At 44.0% G+C, this 14304-nt stretch overlaps 1 protein-coding gene across 3 annotated transcripts in view; it reads right to left on the reverse strand.

The window, feature by feature from the left end:
- SLC23A1 (solute carrier family 23 member 1) overlaps nucleotides 1-14304 on the reverse strand; it is a 396028-nt gene that overhangs the window by 22734 nt on the left and 358990 nt on the right. For all 3 annotated transcript variants that reach the window (XM_075601621.1, XM_075601620.1, XM_075601622.1), the window contains one exon: nucleotides 10968-11063. In XM_075601621.1, the coding sequence (XP_075457736.1) occupies nucleotides 10968-11063 (96 nt within the window). The remainder of the gene's footprint in view (nucleotides 1-10967; nucleotides 11064-14304) is intronic.

Here is a 14304-nt window from a genome sequence, read left to right on the forward strand (position 1 = left end):
CATGCTCCTAGTGAAGAAATCCTTCAGTCGTAACCGGCGAATGAGCCAGTATAAATCCACCTCCCACTCAAAGGGATCCACCGTATGTGTAGGCACAAAGGTTAACCCTTTGTTGAGGATACTCCTTTCTGCTGCTGAGAGTATATGTCCAGAGATGTTAAAGATCACTTCTTCTGTAGCCGGCCTCTCTGAGTACCCCTGTTTTTTGACTCCCTTGAGGGATACCTTGGGGCCCCCACCACATCTCCTGATTGGTCGCCGCTGCTGCGGGCCGGTAATGGTGGCTTCTGGTGGTGTGCCGTACTGGGGCCTAAAAAAGTGACTGTAGAGGTAGTGTCTTGACCATCCGAGTGATCCGTATCGCTGGTGTTGTAAGCACTGCCAGCCATCGCCGCCTCCCGTCTGTGCTTTATGTAGTTCCTCCGTTGTCCTGGCCTCCCAGGTGTAGGGTCTTCTATGCCCAATAGCCATTTGTAGACATTACGTTCTTTATAGTCTGTGTTTACTTGTTTAAGCTTCTCCCTCTTATATTTGATAAGACTCTCCCTGTGGAGATCAACGGCTACCTGAATCTTATCTGTCAGATCGGTATCAGTGTCCCCTGTGAGTGTTTGTGCGTGTTTGGTCTCTAGAACAGAAATCTCTTTCTTAATTTTTGTTATTTCTTTCGTAGCCTGATCAATGACTAGAATGATTAAATCAAGTGAGCATTTATTTAAAATGCTAATCCAGCGCTTGCAAAAGTCAGGGTCACTTCTACCGATTGTGGGCTAGCAATTTTTCTCGATGATAGTGGGATAGTGTTGTCGCATGCAGATAAAAATCAACCTCTTTCTTTTTAAGTTTCAGAAGGTCATTACTGTATGGATATCAGAGGCCTTTTCTGGTCCAAAGATATATATCTATATCTATAACTAATTGTCCTTTTTTTCCAATGACAGATCGCCAGACTTCAATCCGATCGAAATGGTCTGGCATCAGCTGAAGGACCATATCCGGAAAGTGGTGAAACCCTCCAAAAAGGACGAGTTGGCGAAAGGCATAATGAGTTTTTGGAACGATGTACTCACCGTGGAACGCTGCAATAAATATATAGACCATATTGCGACTGTGTTGCCCATTGTGATCGTGCATAATGGGCAAGCATCAGGAAAGTAGTACTGTACTGTAGTATTTTAAGTACAGTATGATACAGGTAAGTATGGCACAGATTTCTTCTTTCCTAATAGTCAGAGTATACAGTAGTTACAGTTTTTTCTTTAAAGATAGAGCAGCACCAGCCATCTGGTTACATAGTATTTAACAGTAGTCAGAGTATACAGTAGTTCCAGTATAGACTAGTTTGCCAGTACTACAGTAACTGCCTACTAACTTCTCAATTTTTTTCTTTCCAGAGAAAGCAGCACCAGCCATCTACAGTAGTACTACACATCACACAATGCCATAATACAGTACGCACATAACTGCACTAATTTTTAGTTTTCTTGTCATTTCTGGAAAAAAGGGTGGCCTGGGGGGAGGTGGGGTGTTGTGTCCAGTCTAATCTGTTTGTACAGTCAAATGTACAGTATATAAACAGCAGTAATGATGTACACAAAACCTCTCCTCTCTCAATGAACTACTGTACTGTACACAGAATGAGGAACAAGATAAAGACAGAAAAAATAATATTACTATATATATATATATATATATATATATATATATATATATATATATATATATATATTATACATTACAGTATATATTATTAAATAATATTCTTATAAATGTGCATTATTCATGTTTATCCATGTTTTACAAATGTTTTCTAAATGTTTATCCAATTTCAATCTGCCAGAAGAACTTAATAAAGACTGCATTATGTGTTATTCATGATTATTTTTATATTTGTATTTTTTGGTTCCTGATAAAATGAAATAAATCTTTATTCACATTCCTGCTAATCATAATCATTGACAACACCCCCCTCCCCCCCACACACCTACAGTACACCAATGAAAAAGAATGAATGACAAAACAACATGAATCAATTAATGTTTTTTTTAACTCTCAATTCTCACAATGCTGTGCAAATCAGATTTACATTTCAAATTCAAGAAGGGATTTTCCAAAGCGTTACCGTAAACAAAGCCTCAAAGGGTTGGGGGGGTTGGGTGAGTCATGCGTTAGCTCCCATCTCAAAAAGAGGATTACATGCAGGCGCAGTGAGGTGATTGATGCTCGGCTAGGGATGGATTAAAAACACAATGACTAGCTTCAGAAAAGTAATGACTCTGTGGGGGGGGGGGGAGTTGGGGGAGTCATGCGCAGATAGCAGCTAGCTCCCATCTCAAGGAGGATTACACGCAGGCGCAGTGAGGCTTTGTAGCTCGGCTATGGACGGATTAAGAATGTTAGCTTGAAACGTAACTATTTTCACTGTCTCCCCCTGATATCTGCAATACATGTGGGGTTTTTATTATACATAATTGAGTGCTGTGGACACTTGTATTATGATAAGTTTCCCTTTTTGGGATTTATTTGAAATTCCCTTGTCCAACGTGCACCTTATCATTCAATAAACAGGATAACATCTATTTCTATGGCCCAATTGTGTATAAACCTCACTAAAACTGAAATGAGGTTTCACTGCTGTCAGAACTGACATACTAAGGGTGAGTAAAATTCCACCAGCGTGACAGTCTAGCTTTCTTTAGTTACAGTATGTCACATTTATTTTCGTTGTAAAACTCAACTTCACTTTTCCAAGGAATTCATTACAATTTTCTAAAAAAAAAAAATTAAAAAAAAAAGAAAATAATTAGTGCAGACTACAGTAATAAAGGATTCTGCAAAGAAGGGATGCGATAAATGACATACTGTACTGCACCGACACACTTTATTCGAGCAAATACCCAGTATGTACCTGGCAGATACCTGGAATGCGCCACTCCTCACCTCTGACAAGCCCCGTTGTGTTTGCCTTCCCAGCCTGGGTTCATGCCTGGCTGACGGGCGGCTGATCTGTTAAATGATAATGATTAGGATTTAATAGGCTGCAATGCTTCGCGTGTCTACCAGATGGCATAAATTCATGAATTGTAATGCAGTATATATATATATACTGTGCAGTATTGCAGCCAGCGGGAGTAAAATGCTTCAATCCCTGCCTGGAAAATAACCCAATGTACTCGGGAAGAAAACAGTCACAAACCTCAATACACCCGGGTATACCCGAATTCGTGGGACTAGCCGAGCTCGAATAAAGTGTGTCGCCAGTGTAGATACCAAGACAGAAATCCTAAACGTGAAAAATTACAGCGGATTAACAACACAATGTCAAGATTCAGAAAATTAATGACTCTGTGGAGAGGGGCGGGTTGGGTGAGTCATGCGCAGTAAGCAGCTAGCCCCCATCTCAAAAAGGATTACACACAGGCGCAGTGAGGCTTTGTAGCTCGGCTATGGACGGATTAACAACACAATGTCAAGATTCAGAAAATTAACGACTGTGGAGGGGGGTTGGGTGAGTCATGCGCAGTAAGCAGCTAGCTCCCATCTCAAAAAGGATTACACGCAGGCGCAGTGAGGCTTTGTAGCTTGGCTATGGACGGATTAAGAACACAATGTCAAGATTCAGAAAATTAACGACTCCGTGGAATTTCAAATCCTTGAGCTAGCCTTGTGTGTGTTCGTGGGGGAGGGGGCTACAGGGTACAGCTGCATGAAGTTCAAAGATAATGACATACTTTAATTTCAAAAGGCAGTTCATCATAATAATACACCCCCAAATACAGTACGTAAAAAGCACACAAATCAACCATGTGCAGTCAAATGCACAGGGTCGCAGTCAAAAGCTTCAGCACAGATTGAATATCATAATACAGTAAGATGGTTTTTGCAGGCTTCTGGAGAAAAAAAATTAGAATAAAAAAAAATGTAGTTTTGGTCACTCACTCAAGCAAGCAAGCAGTGGTGGGCGTAATAACAGGCACATGCGTAGTAATCACCTGCTGTCAAGCAGGAATGTGATTGAAACCAGACACACGTTCAAAGGAATGGTGTGGGAGAGATGTACTGCATTGTAGAGAAGATAAGAAGTTGAAATACCCTGCAGTGCAGTTAATTATCCTGAGCGAGGGGAGAGCGCTGTATATGCCGAAATGTGACACTGTTACAGTACTGTACACACCTATGCATTTCAACAATTTTCAAATGAGACATACTGTACAGCAGCACAGCACTGCAAATGCATGTATACTTTAAATATGCAAATTTACAATTACTGCGCGCGCACACACAGACTGTGTACTGACGTAGGTTGAACCGCGAAGGTATTAGACTTCCAAGACAACAGCTCGCAAACGCCCCCCTGAGTTTTTACATGGCATTGCAGTATTGCAGACAGCGAGAATAAAATGCTAATATCACGAGCGCTAAAATAACGCAATTCACTCCGGGCGAAAAAAACAAAACACCGCACCTAACCGGGATAATCTGAGAGCTGCGGATCTAGCCGACTTAGACTCAGGTCGGCCGCCACTGTACTCGGACATGGCCTCTGTCTCAGGCAGGGACAATGGATATGACCTGGCTTTAGGAAAAGGGGCACCCGGAATGAAGTCAATCGGGCAGTCGAAAGAGCGATGAGGGGGAAGCTCTTTGGATTTGGCCTTACTGAAGACATCCAGGAACTCCAAATAAACATCTGGTAAGGTGGCGCCCTGCGGGGAACGGGTCTCCAACACGGCCAGTACCGCAGCGGGCGGAGAAGAGGATTCCACCTGGGAGGATCTCCATTGTATGGGAAACTCGGCAGTCCAATCAATGATGGGATTGTGTAGTTGCAGCCATGGTAAACCCAGGATGATTTCAACCGAAGGGGAATGGATGACATCAAAAGAAATGAGCTCTAAATGTCCATCCTTCATAGAAAGCTCAATAGGAAGTGTCTCCAAAGAAATAAAAGCTGGCTGCAGGGGTCGTCCATCGATAGCCTCCAATCCGCCTCGAAAGGCCTTCCGGAGTGGAATATTGTGCTGGACAGCAAAAGCCTGGTTAATGAAATTCCCTCCGGAACCAGAGTCGAGGAAGGCCAGAGTGGGAGTTTGGGTGCTGGCATACTTGAGAAGAACAGGCAGTAGGAGGCGTTTGGGAAGGACCGGTGCGGGAGAGGGAAAGGAAGAGATGGTACCCAGTGATATTCTCTCATACTTCACTGGGCGTTTGGCGTTTCCCAGCCTGGAGGGACAACGCGGCACGATGTGCCCGGGAGATCCACAATAGAAGCACAGGCCCTCGTCTCTCCGACGTAGTCGCTCCATAGAAGGAAGTTGATGACTACCCAGTTGCATAGGTTCTGGAGTGTCCAATGCTGGTAGCCCAAGAGCAGAAGACCTGGAATTAGAAGACATGGGAACAGAATTACGAGGACGTGGACGTTCAGCCCGCCTCTCCTGAAGTCTTAGATCCACTCTGATGCACAAAGCGATTAGGGCCTCCAGTGTGGAAGGCCTCTCATGAGACGCCAGCTCGTCCTTTAAGGATTCCAAAAGTCCCTGCCAGAAAGCCGCAGAAAGTGCCCCATCGTTCCAATCCGTCTCAGCTGCGATAGTCCGGAACTCCAGAGTACGAGCCACTGGTCTCTGACCCTGTGAGATGTGGAACAAGGAGGAAGCAGCCATATCACTACGTCCTGGGGTGTCAAAGACTAAACGAAATTCTCTTTTAAAGTTAGGGAAGTTGTAAGAGTTCAGGTTTCAGCTCCCAGATTGGTGAAGCCCAGGCCAGGGCGTCCCGGGTGAGAAGGGAAAAAACATAAGCTACCTTGGTACGATCCATGGGGAAGCGAGAGGGTGACAGTTCGAATTGTATCTCGCACTGATTTAAAAACCCACGGCATGCAAGCGGGTCCCCCGTGTATTTACTGGGCGTAGGGATACGTAAGTCCAAAGAACCTGTTCCTTCACTGGAGACATTAGGCTGGGGAATCTGAGAGGCTAAGGTAGCAACCTGTTGGTTAAGAGCGGTAACCTGGTTGTCCAAAAGGGTAAAGTATTTGGAGATAGTGGTTAGGGTATCTTCCACCTCAGGGGGGTCTGGGTCTGTTGGGCTCTGCATAATGTAATGCTCAGCCTGCCCACAAGCCAGACAAGACCCCGGGACTGAGGTGGAAAGGGATAATACCACACACCTAACAGTAAACGGGGGCACGGCCGAAGTGTGGAAGTAGCGTAGATGGTCTGGGTAACAACAATAGAAAGAGTACCGGACTTGCCAACTCCAGCGGTGGTAGGTATAGTCCCATGGTATAGTTCCATGTGAGCCCTTACATGGAACCGCCTCTATGAGTCAAAACAGTTCCGCTAGAGTATATGACTCCATTTAAGAAATAGATCCCTGGTCGGTTCCATGTAAGGGCTCACATTCCTACATCACCATCCCTATGTCACCTGAGATGATGATTGGCCATCAGTGCCTACGATCCCATTACTTACCTCTCCATTTAGGGTCTTTGCCCACCCACATTGGTTCTTCAACTCCTATACCCTTTTGGCGTTTAGCTTGCAATCAGTATTTTGGTTAGCGGACCCCCTATACCAAGCTATATATCATCTAAGTCAGATTGAGTACCCCTCTATTTTGCTGTCTTGATTTCACAGTGCACTATATGTGCACACATACATTATTGACACAGTAACATGACAAATGTGGGTGTTTGTTCATCATCCTTTATTACAGAATATTATGTGTAATTATGTGGTATCACAACGTGGTAGTGATTCCTGGTGTTCTGGTAAAACTTGTTACCACATCACCAGTAATATATTCAGGATTGTAAGCAACCTTCAATCCAGCTTTAGTTTAGCCAAGCAACAAACAAGTAAGCCTCATTTGAAAGAATTTAATACCAGAGACTCTATTAACATAGAGCTCACAATCAGTTAACTATTAGGGACTTGTCAGCCTCTCCTATTGCGAAGTAGGGTATTTAAGGAAGAAGTGGAGTAGTCTTCAACACCACTCCTGCCCTGACGAAGCGTAGCTTTCTACGCGAAACGGTCCGTCGGTTTTAGATGACGTCACTCCTCTGACGTCGGTGGTGGCGACCCGCGATGCTAGGAACTCCAGTGTACCGAGGAGACTGTCATACACCCCGTTATACTGGTAGTATCAAGCGCTGGCATATACTTACCCTCCCTTTCCTGCCTTAATTTACTTACCTGACATATTAGGCTATATGCATGTTAAATGCTACCTGTATGTTCTCTTTGATCTAGCATATTTTGTGACGTCTGATGGGCTGTAACTGAACCTATGAAACAGGTTATTTCAAGTGTCCATATGCTATGTGTAAACACCAGCAGCACTAATTTTCCTGTTTCTCATTTGCAGTGTTACTGAACACACTACCCATCTATACACATTGTATTACTTTGTGCTTGTTGCAAATTTATATGCTAATAGTATTTTGAGCAGTTTGGGTTATGTTACCACACACATGAATTTCTACATTATGTCAGTACTCCTACTTACTTGTAGGGAATTACTTGATATTTTGTCAGTGTGAATAAAGGTAACCAGCGCTTATACAGTTTACCATTAGGAGCTTCAAACCGGGAATATTTGTGTATCTCTGTGGATATATTTCATGGTTGACACCATATACATAGTTTGAGACACATTCTCCTTTATATGAGATTTTCCACGGTGGGCTTTGGAGGAGCCTTTATCCTCTATTTTGTGTCACCACCACCTAATTTTTTATACACTTGTGTTTATACCCTACACTCCCTGTTTTTGTCCCTTAGTATGTTTTAATAAAGCTTTTTTGTTTTGCGTCGTTTGGCACAATAGGCTACAAGCCCGGGACTATTTTTTCTGTCCCACCTATTGTTTGTCCTCATAGAGTGCAATTGTGGGTTTCTTGTCCAACCAGGATTTACACCCTGACTGGATTTCTATGTTCATATTGTCCCTACCCTATGCACCATGAGATTTTTATGTTAACAACGGTATCTTTGGAGAGCGATAAGCATTTTGTGTGTTTTCATAGTTATGATACTCTAGCATTTATTTAAAGTCATAAATTAAAGTGGCTCTGATTTTAGTATCTTAAAGTTATTAGAACCGGGACATTTACATTTCAGCCAGGCAGGACAGCAGATACATTAAGCAGGTATCCAGAAGGAGAGTTGGAGCACTACTATATCAAATAAATTGCTAGAGAGTGTGTCCCAAAAATTAGAGGTTTATTGGGTCAGAGCATGGCAAACAAGAAAAAATGAGCCCTCAGGCCTCCACCGACATGTTTCGAGCTTCCGCTCTTTATCAAGATACATTAAGCATTCACTATTGTTATTTATGATCAGCCATTCCAGGGATGAGTCATGCATAATGTAAGTCCGGACTTCTGAGTCTCCCTGTGGAGATGACTCCAGAGTGTCTACGAAAGTCTGGGGCTTCAAAAGGTACCGACCTAGTGAAGGTGCTAAATCTCAAGAACTGTATATAAACAGTTTGCCTAGCATATGTCCGGGCATCCTGGAGAAAGGTAGACATTCTGCCGCCGTGCAAGGGGACTTGGTCAGGTATGCTAAGCGGGTTAAGTGTGAAGTTAGCGCATGACACTTGGCATACCGTGAAGCCCTTTGCCCGGCTGAAGGAACTGTTGGCAAACTTGCCATTGGGTGGGAATTTGCTTCCCACACCAAGATTGGCTGTTTATTACCCAGATAGGCCTAGGAGGGTTTTATAAGCCCATGCAGGCTATCGGGTGGGTGTTCAACTATGATCCATCTGAAGGTATAGCGTGCGGTACAATGACGATTCAATCGTAACCGAGGATTGTACCCTGCTACGAAAGTTCGTTAGAACTAAGGACTGGTAAATAAATTCTGCAAGGGCAGAACAAAGATATTTCTTTCGGCGAAGATACAGGGGCTGCAAGCGCCGCTCCTAGCCAAAGACGGTTTCACGTCTCTTGTTTGCGTATCAATCCCGCTACTGGGAATTGATACCTAGAGGCTGTATTTCGTGGACTTTTGTTCTGGAAACCTGTTATTCTGTTTTACCTAATTCCCGTAAGTGTTATTTCGTGTTATTTTGTAAATCAAGCTGTGTGTGTTTCTTGTGTGACTAAATTTCAATTTATTTTATCTCACGTTTTGTTCAATCAAAGGATCCAGGTATTTTTGGTGTTAAAAGCACTGATCTCCCGTGACAATCACGCGCAACGTGAGATCGTGACGACAATATCCGGAAGCTGCCATCACCAGCACCACCAAGACGCTAACCCTAAGATAATCAGTATTTTAATAACTTTCACGGACCCAGTCCCCTCCTTTATTTCTTCCTTCTGGGACTGTGTACTTATGGGTTTCTGAATCATTTCAGGATTTTACTCATTGTGGGGAGATGTGTATTTGATGAGGTGATGTATAGACTTATGTGATCCTCCCTCTTCAATTTTTATTGGAACGTGTACTTGTGATTTTTATAAACTTATTTTGTATTGCAATTGATTTTGCTTTTTGTTTCTTCTTTTTTGCACCCTTTTTTTGTTTTTACCTGCTTGGAGTGTCCCTGTTGATCGCAGGAGACTAGGAGCAGCAGAGAGGGAAACGACATCGTTTGGGAGATCCTAGGGATAGCGTGCAGTGTACTTTCTTTATTCCTTCATTCCTCTCAAGCCCATTCCTCTCACACCCTTACCCTTTTCATGCCCGCACCCCTCTTTTGCCCACTCCCTCTCCTCTCGTGCACACTCCTCACACCCATGTCCACGTCCACTCCCCTCCCCTCATGCACACTCCCAGTCTTCCCCTCCTCCCTCTCACTCAAGACAGTAACAAACACTCTGCAAAATATAATAACAGAAGACAACCCAATCAGAACTCGCAAACAATTTGCTACCAAAACACCCTGTCTCCAAACTCCAAAGCCCAGTCTGTCTCTCTCTGACCAAAACACTGATACATGCTGTGTAAAATGGCTGCTTAACATACCTACTGTGGATGCATTATCTCACAACATTATGTCATTTCACTTCAAACCAAAACAAAGTACAACTTACACAGATTGGCTGTTTAAATGTGCAGAATGTTACATTTTAATAGATGCAATGTTGTAATATTGAAATAGAATAACGAAACATTTTAAATTGTATTCCACGACCATTTGCCTTGTCAAACTGCTTGATTTGACAAGGACAACATCACAGCTAATAGAATAGCCCCTCAGTCTTTTATGTTGCTCTTCTCATACAAGGCAACTCCCTTCCATTTTACTCTGTCCTTTCTGGATACAGTGTAGGCCAAAGACTTTTGTTACTGATTTTATTAATCCTCCTGTTTTCTTGTGAACCTCCTTCAGTCTGTATTATCGATATTTTTCATTTAAGCGTTTTTTTTCATCCATTGTATATGTTTCCTGCTTGAAAGTACCACTAATCCCTACCTCTTGCAGCTATATTAAAGAGCTGTTGCATTTATACTGTCCCCCCTAAAATAGATTAAATACTTGCTAACGAAGTATATGAACTGTCATGCAGTATCTTCCTCTGCTCCAAGATGAATGCAGTCCATCTCTTTTACACCTCTGTGTTGAACAGCTATGTCTCTAATAAATCCAAACCCCTCCTCTTTTTACACATTTTCCTTAACCATGCATTAAAAGTCCCTGGGCAAAGAGTCCTGCCTTGACTAACACTATATAATGGCAATATCTCTAAAAATGCCACTGGGGATGCTACCTGCCTAAGAACTAGAATATCTACAATAGTTACTCTCTTTCATCTGAGTTCTCTTTAAAATTTTGCAAATCATTTTTCCAAGTTTAGTATGGTAGCAATCGGATATTAAGATTGTTGGAACATGAGCTTCCATCTACAAATATTAGTTTTTTTTGTCTGCTGTTCTTATTCCGGTATTGTATCAGTACTCAACTGTATTATACAGTCTATAAAATGTAAATCATTACTATACCTGGCATGGTGTTGTCCAAAAAGAAAGCGATGCAACCACCTACAAACATTTCTGTAGTTAGAAGCACAGTCAATATCTGATCCACTTCAGTTATACCTGTAGAAGAGAATGATTTCAGTTTAGAATATAGAATACAGTATATCATACAACCCTAACAAAAAATATATTTAAAAAAAAGATCAGAGTTGTGACATTAAATTGAAAAAGCAATCGTTGTCATAAGTACAAAATTATGTTAATATTCTGTTTGCTTGTGCTCATTCATATACAAAATGATAACAATTTGTAATGTAATTCTAGAATAATTATGCAGAATGCAAACGTAACAATTATGGACCATGATATCACAGCTTACCTAGAGATTTATAGGCTATGTATGAAATTCAAAAACAGCATTTTGGCCATTAAATCTCCCCAAAATTTTGTTGCATTATTTTTTAAGGGTTTTGATTTCTGTAGTACCCCATGTCTATGCTTGCCACCTGGGGGTGTAGTAGAAGGAAACAGACAGCAGTTCCATAATGCATATGTTGTAATAGAATGTATAATATTCTAATATAAGCTGTAGCAGGATGGCCTCGTCGTGGGGTCAGTAAGGCTAAGGCCCCGCTCCCAGAGTCAGCGCACCCACACTGCTGACAGGCGGTGCGCTGAGATACACAGACCGCGATATGCGGTCTGTAGGGAGCGGGAGCCGGAGCGGGAGGTGGGCGGGTGGTGGGCGGTTTGACAGGGAGGGGGGGCGTGGCTTGAGCGGAGGGACCCGCTACTCCCCCCCCCCCCCTCCCTCCACGGGCTGGAGCTGGAAAGTAAGTTTAAACACACACACGCAGGCACTCATTCATACACACACACACACACACACGCGCACACACACACACAGGCAGGCACTCACGCACTCATACACACACACGCGCGCACACACAGGCAGGCACTCACGCACTCATACACACACACACACAGACAGAGGCAGGCACTCACGCACTCGGGCACACACATACACACACAGCCAGGCTCTCACCTGCTTTCACTCCACACTCCTCCCCGCTCCCCGAAGCCTCTCCTCCCGAAGCCTCCTCTCCCCATTGGCTCACAGCCACACACGTCACGCGTCAACGCTAGGAAACACCATTCTCTGGTGTCTCCAGCGGCTGACGCGCCACAGCGTGTAGTCAGCTGTGCAGCCAGTGGGGACCGGGACCGGCTCGCGAGGATTCCCCTGCTGGTGGGGAACTCGCTACATTGCCGCCCGCGCCAACGAGCGCAGCGGGACCGAGGCCTAAGAAGCCAAACAATGGGTTAGACTGTAAGCTTGAGTGGTTTATTCTCCACAAACACAACACACATTGGGCACACTGTCTCTTTAAGGCAAAACACAAACCATAAAAAGAAAGCCTACTCCACCTTGGGAGACTTACTAGACCGGACAGGCCCTAGCAACCTGGCTGGCCAGCTAAGCCAGTTACCAGCCCCCAAAAACATACAACACAATATCAGGGAACTATATTAAAATCTTTATCTGACAGTTGGGGAATTCTGTTCCAAGCAAGTCCAGGCAATCACTCTGGACAAGTCAGTGCTCCACTTTCTCTTCAGGTATGGAATACCGGTTCCTTGAAGCAGGGCCACATCTTGTGGTTTGTTCACACCCGTGGTGATTCTGTTTCCTGGGTGTGATTCCAACCAGTGTCCTCATGGTTGGGGAAAAGTCTCTCCCCCTCTCTTTCTGCAGGCAGCTGCCTGCATGCCTGCCTTTTCAACCCCCTGTTCATTCAGGTGTTCAGTCTTAACTAGCTGCACCTGCAGCTAGCCTCTCCAGAGGAGGTTAACTGCTTGCATGCTGGAAAGCACACATACTGCACTACACTCCAGCGTACAGAGACAGTGACTCTGTCACATATCCCCGCCACCCCCCCCCAGCATAACATTGACTTGTGGAGCAGCCCTTTCACCATTCCCGTGCACCAGAATCTTTGTCGGAGACAGCCGCCATCTATCTCTTTTCTTCTTTTTCCTCTACTTCCCATTGAAGAGGCTTTCAACCTTCCCTCCAGCCTTTTCTTTGTCCATCTTTTGGCTGGATCTATGGACTTGGTTCTCCTTGGTGAAACGTCTTTCCCCAAGAACCTTTTTACCTACCTCTCCCATCGTACTTTCAGTGTCTCTTCTGCTAACACCTCCTCCTCCTCTATTGATCTCTCTGTGGGGGTACCCCAGGGCTCTGTCCTGGGACCTCTTCTATTTTCTCTGTACACACTCTCTAGGTGACCTAATAACATCTTTTGGGTTTAAATATCACCTCTATGCTGACAACACACAAATATACTTTTCAACACCCGACCTTACACCTGCTATACAGACCAAAGTTTCTGAATGTCTCTCTGCTATATCATCCTGGATGGCCCTCCGTCGCCTTAAACTCAACATGGCTAAAACAGAGCTCCTCATACTTCCTCCCAAACCTGGCCCTACTACCTCCTTCCACATTACTGTTGGAACTACGATCATTCACCCAGTAGCCCAAGCACGCTGCCTAGGGGTCACATTCGACTCCTCTCTCACATTTGCCCCTCACATTCAAAACATTTCTAAAACTTGTCGCTTTTTCCTCCGCAATATAACAAAGATACGCCCTTTCCTCTGTTTCTCGACTGCTAAAACTCTGACTCAGGCCCTCATTCTCTCCCGTCTTGATTACTGTAACCTCCTGCTGTCCGGCCTTCCTGCCTCTCACCTGTCTCCCCTACAATCTATCCTAAATGATGCTGCCAGAATCACTCTACTCTTTCCTAGATCTGTCTCAGCATCTCCCCTCCTGAAATCCCTCTCCTGGCTTCGAATCAAATCCCGCATCTCACACTCCATTCTTCTCCTCACTTTTAAAGCTTTACACTCTTCTGCCCCTCCTTACATCTCAGCCCTAATTTCTCGCTATGCACCATCCCGACTCTTGCGTTCTGCTCAAGGATGTCTTCTTTCTACCCCCTTTTTATCTAAAGCCCTCTCCTGCCTTAAACCTTTTTCACTGACTGCCCCACACCTCTGGAATGCCCTTCCCCTCAGTACCCAACTAGCACCCTCTCTATCCACCTTTAAGACCCACCTTAAGACACACTTTCTTAAAGAAGCATACGAATAGCACTGTGAACATTCTGAACACATGATACATAAAGCTTGGCCCCCTGCAGACGCACTTACCAGTACTCCCTCCTACTGTCTCTGTACGTTCTCCCTACCTACCAATTAGATTGTAAGCTCCTCGGGGCAGGGACTCCTCTTCCTTAATGTTATGTTTATGTCTAAAGCACTTATTTCCATGATCTGTTATTTACATTAT

This window comes from Ascaphus truei, chromosome 5 (genome assembly GCF_040206685.1).
Source record: "Ascaphus truei isolate aAscTru1 chromosome 5, aAscTru1.hap1, whole genome shotgun sequence".
In the NCBI taxonomy this organism is placed as follows: Eukaryota; Metazoa; Chordata; class Amphibia; order Anura; family Ascaphidae; genus Ascaphus; species Ascaphus truei.